Below are 11,126 nucleotides of genomic sequence, written 5' to 3' on the forward strand. Positions count from 1 at the left end.
ACTGCCCTTGTGAATTTGTTCATTGATGCATCAGGTTATTGTGATTTCTGTGTGCAATGAACTCTGACCTCTTACCATGGCTAGTGTCGTTGGGAGGTTGAATTTGTTGGGTAAATTGTCCCGACTTTCAACCTCTTTTAACGATGTTCCTGGTCTACAGAGTACTGGTTGTGTCAAGGTGCGCGAACACCTGGTCTTCCAAGGTTCGAGTCCCTCACAGGGGCTCTTCACAGAGGACACAAAACCTTCACAACTGGAAATAAAGGAACCGAGGATGTTTCTGCTCCTCCAGGACCGTGATCACCTCTGGTGGTCCAGACAACAGTCAGCGACGGAGGAAAAGTTGTCCCTCACTTCATTTTCTCATGTGTGAGTTATGTGTCAAATGTTCCTCCATGTTATTGTGGCTTCTTGTCTGCATGTGGCAATATATTAGTTGAAGTTGAAGTAAAACTCTGAGAAGTAAACACAGCTATTGAAATAAGTCGAGAATATCGCAATATTGAACGTTTTTCCTAAATGCGGAGAAAAATGTTTAGGTGAAGCATTTAGAGATGTTTAGGTGATAATGTTGACCAGACGACACACTAGAGGGTGAAGGGACGACGACGTTTCGGTCCGTCCTGGACCATTCTCAAGTCGATTATTTAGGTGATAATCCAAGGCAGACGTGGGTTTAAGTAGCGTGTCAATGCAGGTGTAGTAATCCAAAAAAAGGGGAGATTTTATCAGGTGTTTTCATGGCAAACATTGACATAGGGGCATATTAAAGATATATTATGCAGTGATTACATTCAGAAGGAAGAGGTAGTTAAACAGCAATTCACTATACAGGTGTTTAACCTGAAGCAAGGTTAAATTACATATTATTGTACAGGTGTTCTATTCTAGAAGGCGGAGGAAATTTTAACATTTATTATGTTCCCTCTTTAATGACAACCGATGACAATTGAGAGCTACAATGTAGTTACTCAACTGTTGATGATATGTGTGGTTTCAAGATGTGTTCTGCCTCACAGTGACTCGCTACCTGCGAGTCATAGGGGCATATTAAAGACATATTATACAGTGTCTTACATTGTCTTACAGTGCCTATGACAATGTCTTACACACCGAGGTACACTTACTGACCATTGACTTACAGGTGACCTTAACCAGCACTGCGTCACGATGCTAGAAGCAAATTGATCTACATAAATATGAAGCTGTCAATTTCTTATCAGAAAGTTCATGTGGTTATATCTTGAGGTTATCTTGAGATGATTTCGGGGCTTTTAGTGTCCCCGCGGCCCGGTCCTCGACCAGGCCTCCACCCCCAGGAAGCAGCCCGTGACAGCTGACTAACACCCAGGTACCTATTTACTGCTAGGTAACAGGGGCATTCAGGGTGAAAGAAACTTTGCCCATTTGTTTTTGCCTCGTGCGGGAATCGAACCCGCGCCACAGAATTACGAGTCCTGCGCTCTATCCACCAGGCTACGAGGCCCCCGTATGTGTGACCAATAATTTACCAAGAATTGCTGTTGCGCTTGCAATAGTTAAAGAACCTAACGGTGACACTTTAACCGTGAATGAGGAACTTTTAATAATCATCGAAATGGCCAGGAACACAGAAATATTATCCTTATTCTGTATACGAATGTGTTTTTCTGTGTCTTAAAGAGCTCTCGTTCACATATAAATCAGTGGGAGAGAGTCGGTGGAAGAAAACAGTGAAAAACCTGCTCACAGGTTCGAACCTATGTATAAATATGTATATGTATATATATATATATATATATATATATATATATATATATATATATATATATATATATATATTTATATATATATATATATATATATATATATATATATATATATATATATATATATATATATATATATACTCCAGTATAAAGTGATGGCATATTAATGTGATTGTTTTCCAAATTTTATTAATAATGTCATTAGATTTTAAACTCTTACAATGTTATCTAAACTATTTATAGAGTATCTTTAATTTTATCTCTGTTAATGTGCTGTAATACAATTGTACTCACTTGTTTGTGTATTTTCCTTGACATTATAAATGTTACCTGTACTATAAGATACAACTATACATATATCATACAACTATTATAATATATAACTTAATGAGAAGCCAAAAGCTTCTCTCTCTCTCTCTGTGATCATTATACCCTGGAAACACAAGCCGAAACTGTCTCTATTTTCCGCTTGTTACAACTTGTAATAAAGTTGTTACATCTTGGCTTAACGTGTTTATGACGTATTAGAACGTTGTTACAACTTGTTATATTGGTTGTTATAACTGGTTAGGAGGTGTTAAAACTTGTTCGAACGTTGTACCAACGTCGTAGTTTCGGTGTGTGTTTGGCGGGTGTAACCTCTCTGTGATCATTATAACATCTGGCTGGACCAATATTGACCCGCAGCAGGGAACTCCTCAATATTTTAGTCACCAATAATAATTAGTGTGTCTGTCATTTCCATAATTCAGTTGTGTTGACTGTGGGAGCAAAATTGATGGAACAGTTACGAATCATTTAATTTTGTTGATGCATGGCTAACGAAATTATGCAACGGGAAAGCGACGGAATGGATTCTAAATGATGGAATACGTCGTTTGCCGATATTATAGACGAGCCGTCGAATGGTTAGAGGGGGGGGGAAAGGGGGGGGAAAGGGGGGGGAAAGGGGGGGGGGGAGGGGGTGTGACAGCAAGAGAGAGAGAGATATATAAATATATCTCTATATGCACAGAGATTAATAATCCGTGATCGTTAGAGTCCAAAGCTGCCACATATGACAGGTGATATATGTAGCTAAGGGGCTTTCAACCCTCGGGGGGGGGGGGTGGTGGGGGGGGGTCTTCGTCAAGAGCAAAATGTTATTCTGTTAGTAACAACGACCATAATAATGTGTCCGAACACGATAAAGTTCGAAATTTTCGTTTCATTTTTTCGTATGTCGATCACGCATCACAAAATCATTAGTCTTTTGTGAAAATTGTAAATTATTGTAAAAATTAAATTATAATCTTCTGTGAAAGATATATATATGTGATATATAATATATCACAATGGTGTGCTATATTATTGAAAATCATTTTAAGGCAATGGAGCGGCTCGAACCTGCGATCTGGTGAATCCCAGTCTTCTGCCATAACCGACTCAGCTACGATGGTACAGAAGCCAATCATCCCGGGACTTTACTGAATTCCCTGTGGGGAATCCCAACCCAGGCTGGGTTGGTATCCGTCAAGCAGGACAACGTGACTCTTCCCTATTATTAGTTCCAATGAGTCTTCAAGACTGATAGGTAAGTACAGCTAGATCAGACACGTTAGGTAATTACAACAAGGTTAGTACAACTAGGTAAATATTACCTAGTTGTACTTGCCTAGTACAACTAGGCAAGTACAACTAGGTGTGTACAACCAAATTAATACAGGTAGATAAAATCAGAATGATTAGTATCCATAGGTTAATTCAGCTACTTTAAAACAACTAGTTAAATACAGGTGAGTGTAGTTAAGTTAATCCAACTAGTTACAATGTACAATCACTGTTAATCCAATGTACCACTAGGTAAATATAGAGAGGAGAGTCAAGCTAGTTATCACAGATGTTAAATAATTTATATATATATATAGCTATGTTAGGCCATCTAGTTCAGCACTAGCAGAGTCCAAGTAATAATTAGCTAGTTCTATTTAGGCTAGTGTAGCTATATTAAACCAGCAAGGTTTAACGAAGCTAGTTTTGTAAAGGTAAAGGGAGGGATAGTTACTAGTTAAGGAAGTTTAGTAGACACAACACCTAGCACTCCAGCACTAATCTTTTCTATATTACCACCACCTACCACCACAACCACCACCACCACCACCACCACCACCACCACCACCACCACCACCCCCACCACCACAATCTATAACCATCGCCACCACTACCCCCCCCCCCATGACAACCTACACCTCCAGGCTGGGGTGTAGCCATATAAGCCTCCTTACCTTGAGGTTACCTTGAGGTGCTTCCGGGGCTTAGCGTCCCCGCGGCCCGGTCGTCGACCAGGCCTCCTGGTTGCCGAACTGATCAACCAGGCTGTTGGACGCGGCTGCCTCTCTCCCAGAAACACCAATCACCAAAAATTTATAATTCTCCAATCTGCTAATTAATACTAAAATAATCAGACTTCTACACTACACAAAAAGATACTAATCATATAGATATATTTAATTTATTATCCACAGAAACCTGTTCAGCTTAATCACCCGAGAACTGTAAGCTCTTGAGAGCAGGAGCACTACACCTGCTTATAACACGAGCAGTTCGGGAGCAGTTAGGGCTTGTTAAGCGGTGTAGTAACAGCCTCGTTACGTGGGGTTGAAGAGCAGGCATAACCCGAGATAGGGTCGTTAACCTGACCAAGGCCCCACACAAGCGAACCTGCGCCGCTTGTACTGAAGGCTAACAGCAAACATTTGGCTAATTGGATGATTCTGTATGTTAATGATTTTGCTGGACTAGAACAAGTGTAACTCTGTAGTGGAACACGTGGGGGGGGGGGGGTGTCAACACCCCCACAGTGGACTCCTTGCTTAGGATTGGCACCTAAGCAATCCTCCCTGGCCAAGATTCGAACCCAGACCAGATCGCTGGCGAGACGCTAGTGTGTTTTCCCTCAAGCTTTGGTAGTGTGATACTCTACCTCAATACTCATCTTGTGGGTTATATATTGCGACGTTCCCTTTTTATTACATTATTATACCTTTTTCTAATGTAAGGTCAGGTTATATCAGGAGAATACGCTACGCCAGATTGATTGTCGAGAGCCAGGTCACTGTAAGACAGTGTACACCAGGACACTGTAGGACGGTGTACACCAGTACACTGTAGGACAGTGTACACCAGGTCACTGTAGGACGGTGTACATCAGGTCACTGTAGGACGGTGTACACCAGGTCACTGTAGGACGGTGTACACCAGGTCACTGTAGGACGGTGTACATCAGGTCACTGTAGGACGGTGTACACCAGTCACTGTAGGACGGTGTACATCAGGTCACTGTAGGACGGTGTACACCAGTCACTGTAGGACAGTGTACACCAGGAGACACTGTAGGACGGTGTACACCAGTACACTGTAAGATGGTGTACACCAGGTCACTGTAGGACGGTGTACACCAGTACACTGTAAGATGGTGTACACCAGGTCACTGTAGGACGGTGTACACCAGTCACTGTAGGACAGTGTACACCAGGACACTGTAGGACGGTGTACACCAGTACACTGTAAGATGGTGTACACCAGGTCACTGTAGGACGGTGTACACCAGTACACTGTAAGATGGTGTACACCAGGTCACTGTAGGACGGTGTACACCAGTACACTGTAGGACAGTGTACACCAGGACACTGTAGGACGGTGTACACCAGTACACTGTAAGATGGTGTACACCAGGTCACTGTAGGACGGTGTACACCAGTACACTGTAGGACAGTGTACACCAGGACACTGTAGGACGGTGTACACCAGTACACTGTAAGATGGTGTACACAAGGTCACTGTAGGACGGTGTACACCAGGTCACTCTAGGACACTGTACACCAGGTCACTGTAGGACGGTGTACACCAGGTCACTCTAGGACACTGTACACCAGGTCACTGTAGGACGGTGTACACCAGGTCACTGTATGACGGTGTACACCAGGTCACTGTAGGACAGTGTACACCAGGACACTGTAGGACGGTGTACACCAGTACACTGTAGGACAGTGTACACCAGGACACTGTAGGACGGTGTACACCAGTACACTGTAAGATGGTGTACACCAGGTCACTGTAGGACGGTGTACACCAGGTCACTGTAGGACGGTGTACACCAGGTCACTGTAGGACGGTGTACACCAGTACACTGTAGGACGGTGTACACCAGTACACTGTAGGACTGGTGTCCTGCATTCACTTTAGGACTAAAATTGAGGGGAGAGAGAGAGAGAGAGAGAGAGAGAGAGAGAGAGAGAGAGAGAGAGAGAGAGAGAGAGAGAGAGACAGACAGACAGACAGACAGACAGACAGACAGACAGACAGACAGACAGACAGACAGACAGACAGACAGACTGAGACAGAGAGAGAATGAGAGAAAACAGAGATAGTGACATGAAAAAAAGAGACATACTGAGACATGTAGATGGAGACAGATACAAAGAGAAAGACCAACCGACAGACTGTAACTGACAAATAGACAGACAGACAGACAGACAGTTATCCTGCCCCCTGAAACACCCACCCACATAATTTCCCTTGTAAAACAGAAGCAGTCACCCAGGGACTGACAAGGCATATATATAATTGTATTTGTACCAACAAACTCAGACGATAACGACCTTAAAATTCTCGAGGTCTCTCGTCTACTGTCTCTGGCAGTCGCTTAATTGACTTAGGGACGAGGGTCCGTGGAGGTCCCACCTCAATATGGTCCCACCCGTGGCCCCACATCCACAAGGCCCGGACCATTAGTGCTGCAGACTTTTGTGGTAATGTTATCAGGTCTGCCTCTCTGTTCCTACTGTGTGTGAGGGAACTAGGTTTTCCGTAATATTATTACCACCTTGAAAACAAATATATATATATATATATATATATATATATATATATATATATATATTGTGACGATAATCTCTTTCAAGAGAGATTGAGCCTGCTCTTCCCTACTTCAAGTTACGCCAAAGATACAAGTATAAGATGCTACATTCAAGATACGTCACCAGTAGCACAAAACGTTTTGACCAGGAGGCAAAACGTATCCAAGATCCCCCCACTCCACACACCCTCCATACACCGGCTCGTCATCAAACCAGCTAACTACCCTTCACCAGCTTGCCTGCCCCTGATTGGTGACTCGCCAGCCGCGCACCTGCACACTGCACCTCAGCGCCCTCTACCCGAGTCGACGTCTGAGCCTGACCAGCTATCAACTTCAGAATATTCCTTGTGCTCTTAGCGTTGACATCTCTCTCTGGCATACTCGCTCATTAGTTCGTATACGAAGGGAGGTTTCAGCCATAGCCGATATTTTCAGCACCATTTCAACATTATTTAATCTATTGTGTTTTTTGTATTTATCTTTGTCATTTTATTTCATTAGTCATTTGCCCGAGATTTGCCTTTATTTTTATTTATGTTTAAAGTAAATATATTAAAGTTTCATTGTTCATACTTTGTGTTTTACGTGTTCCTCCCTCTCACTTACCACAGACAACAGGCAAGCAGTCTATATTTTTTTTGTAAGTGTGACCAGGCATTGACACCTGCCATTGGAGGACTGCCGAACATCAACACTCCAATTGTTTCCCGTCACAATAAATAAATATATATATATATATATATATATATATATATATATATATATATATATATATATATATATAACTGAAAACTCACACCCCAGAAGTGATTCAGTTGTATATAGTCCTGGGGACCATTCAGGCTTGTTTGCATTTGTGTTCCTCACGTGTGCCCCAAAGAATGAGGTGATTTGATAAAATGCTATGCCCAAGATTACCATCCGAGTGCCGGCGGGGAAGTGGTTCATATAGCCTCGGCTATCACTTCCTTATGTCCGGTCGTGATGGTCAAGCGGATTAAGGCGTCCCTGTACATACCAGTTGTGGGAGTATGGGTTCGAGTCACTTCTGGGGTGTGAGTTTTCAGTTGTATATAGTCCTGGGGACCATTCAGGCTTGTTTGCATTTGTGTTCCTCACGTGTGCCCCAAAGAATGAGGTGATTTGATAAAATGCTATGCCCAAGATTACCATCCGAGTGCCGGCGGGGAAGTGGTTCATATAGCCTCGGCTATCACTTCCTTATGTCCGGTCGTGATGGTCAAGCGGATTAAGGCGTCCCTGTACATACCAGTTGTGGGAGTATGGGTTCGAGTCACTTCTGGGGTGTGAGTTTTCAGTTGTATATAGTCCTGGGGACCATTCAGGCTTGTTTGCATTTGTGTTCCTCACGTGTGCCCCAAAGAATGAGGTGATTTGATAAAATGCTATGCCCAAGATTACCATCCGAGTGCCGGCGGGGAAGTGGTTCATATAGCCTCGGCTATCACTTCCTTATGTCCGGTCGTGATGGTCAAGCGGATTAAGGCGTCCCTGTACATACCAGTTGTGGGAGTATGGGTTCGAGTCACTTCTGGGGTGTGAGTTTTCAGTTGTATATAGTCCTGGGGACCATTCAGGCTTGTTTGCATTTGTGTTCCTCACGTGTGCCCCAAAGAATGAGGTGATTTGATAAAATGCTATGCCCAAGATTACCATCCGAGTGCCGGCGGGGAAGTGGTTCATATAGCCTCGGCTATCACTTCCTTATGTCCGGTCGTGATGGTCAAGCGGATTAAGGCGTCCCTGTACATACCAGTTGTGGGAGTATGGGTTCGAGTCACTTCTGGGGTGTGAGTTTTCAGTTGTATATAGTCCTGGGGACCATTCAGGCTTGTTTGCATATATATATATATATATATATATATATATATATATATATATATATATATATATATATATATATATATATATATATATATATATATATATATTAGTATATTTTGGTAGCAGTCTTTCCTGTAGACATATATTATTAAATATGACCGAAAAAGTAAGATTAATAATTCTAACACGAATTTTCTCAATCTTTCGTACATTTCTTTTCACTGTTGGTGGTAATTCAAAAATCAATTCTCCAAAATTCTCCAAAATTAATTTTGGAGAATTTCAATCAATTCTCCAAAAAATAAAAATGAATTTTGGAGAATTGATTTTTGAATTACCACCAACAGTGAAAAGAAATGTACGAAAGATTGAGAAAATTCGTGTTAGAATTATTAATCTTACTTTTTCGGTCATATTTAATAATATATATATATATATATATATATATATATATATATATATATATATATATATATATATATATATATATATATATATATATATATATATATATATATATAATACATAAAATACCTGGTAATTGATAAAACAGAGCTATATCTATTGACCTATTGGCAAAAGAGTTCAATTTCCATCTTGGACTGTGAAAAACCTGGATTTATTTCTCCCGGCGGTTGACAAAAAATATACATTTCTCTGCCTGACTATTAACAAAACAGTGAGTTGTCCTTAGATTTAAATTCATTATAGAGTGAATTTTTTATCCCAAGCTTTTGACAAAATAAAACTATATTCTTGGCTGTTGAAAAAAAAACAGATTAATCATTTCTTTTTAAACTGCAACAGTTTATGAATTATCTTGTTACCGAGACTCATGGCAAGCCATGTGGACTTCTTGAGGTTATCTTGAGATGATTTCGGGGCTTTAGTGTCCGCGCGGCCCGGTCCTCGACCAGGCCTCCACCCCCAGGAAGCAGCCCGTGACAGCTGACTAACACCCAGGTACCTATTTTACTGCTAAGTAACAGGGGGCATAGGATGAAACTCTGCCCATTGTTTCTCGCCGGCGCCCGGGATCGAACCCGGGATCATAGGATCACAAGTCCAGTGTGCTGTCCGCTCGGCCGACCGGCTCCGACCGGACTGTGGTGGAAACATTGTTCTTATCAAACATTCGAGGCTTAGTACCATTTAGATGGGAAAATTAAAAACGCCTAATAACATAGATTACAATTCCCCAAAATAAATTATTTTAATCCATATGCAGGAGGATTAAGGCCATTTCAACGAAAGAATTCAAGAGCATGACTTTCTTAAAAGTTTTTAAAGGATAAGAGTTTAAACTTTACCCAAAGTGAGCCACTCTGCATGAGGAGAGTGAAGAAATCTCTTTTAGAATGTTTCAGTCATCGCATCAAGCTGCTGAACCCTCTCCTTCATGCTCTGTTATTATGCAAATTATCCCACGTCACAAGTCTTACTTCACAAGTCTTACTTCACAAGTCTTACTTCACAAGTCTTACTTCACGTCTTACTTCACAAGACCTTACCTTTTGTCTTTTAACACAAATTTTTATATTGTTACACGGGGTTCAATATGTAAATTATTATATAAGTACATTGTATTTAGATAATATTTTATTTACAGAATATTGAATCTAGAGTGAAGCAAAGGTGTTTCATAGGCCAATAAACATACTACATTTCTATTAATAACTTTATTCATATGGCGGCTGGGGAACTATACTGTAGGATCTCACTTGGTCAAGAAGATTGCATAATGTAACTGAGTGTTGACTGACAATCATAAATGGTTATCATTTGATATACAGTGCTTCGTCCATGACTAATATTCTATTGTCGTTGTATCGTTTATCTCAATATTATTTATTAGGATATCTCTGGTGATGATCTTGTGTGTAGAGATTATACGTTCCTCAATGTCCGTGCCTCGACAGGTACTTTGAAACAGATGCTGTTGTCCTTCCTGTGTACTTAAATCATTGAGACTGGCGAAATCCACAAGGGCCGTGACGAGGATTCGAACCTGCGTTCGGGAGCATCCCAGACACTGCCTTAATCGACTAAGCTACGACCTGTGATCTCTGTGTGTGAATTGAGACTGACCCAAATGGGCAAATCAAGGAAGAGATGACATTAATATCTTCAAGGCGTTTCGCTTGCTGTCAAGTGAGTGCTTCAAGAATTAGTTACTCTGTAGTATATGGTTAACTCTGTAGCATGTGGTTAACTCTGTAGTATGTGGTTAACTCTGTAGCATGTGGTTAACTCTGTAGTATGTGGTTAACTCTGTAGTATGTGGTTAACTCTGTAGTATGTGGTTAACTCTGTAGTATGTGGTTAACTCTGTAGTATGTGGTTAACTCTGTAGTATGTGGTTAACTCTGTAGCATGTGGTTAACTCTGTAGCATGTGGTTAACTCTGTAGCATGTGGTTAACTCTGTAGCATGTGGTTAACTCTGTAGCATGTGGTTAACTCTGTAGCATGTGGTTAACTCGATCTTCTGGTTGGTGTCGGTAAGGGTCACTTCTTAATCAATAAGTCATTCAGAACACTTTCCTCTGTTTTCAAAACCGCGAAAGAGAATATTTCAATAAGCGGGAAAGATACTGTATTGTTGACCGTTTCGTGAAAGAAGTCATTACAGCT

General features: G+C 41.2%; 1 protein-coding gene across 1 annotated transcript in view; it reads right to left on the minus strand.

Moving 5' to 3' along the window:
* Positions 1–3,202, minus strand: part of LOC138352707 (mucin-22-like) — an 11,037-nt gene extending 7,835 nt beyond the window's left edge. The window contains exon 1 of the mRNA XM_069305287.1: positions 3,135–3,202. Within this exon, the coding sequence (XP_069161388.1) occupies positions 3,135–3,202 (68 nt within the window). The remainder of the gene's footprint in view (positions 1–3,134) is intronic.
* Between the last annotated feature and the right edge of the window lie 7,924 nt (positions 3,203–11,126).

Source organism: Procambarus clarkii, chromosome 54 (genome assembly GCF_040958095.1).
Source record: "Procambarus clarkii isolate CNS0578487 chromosome 54, FALCON_Pclarkii_2.0, whole genome shotgun sequence".
In the NCBI taxonomy this organism is placed as follows: domain Eukaryota; kingdom Metazoa; phylum Arthropoda; class Malacostraca; order Decapoda; family Cambaridae; genus Procambarus; species Procambarus clarkii.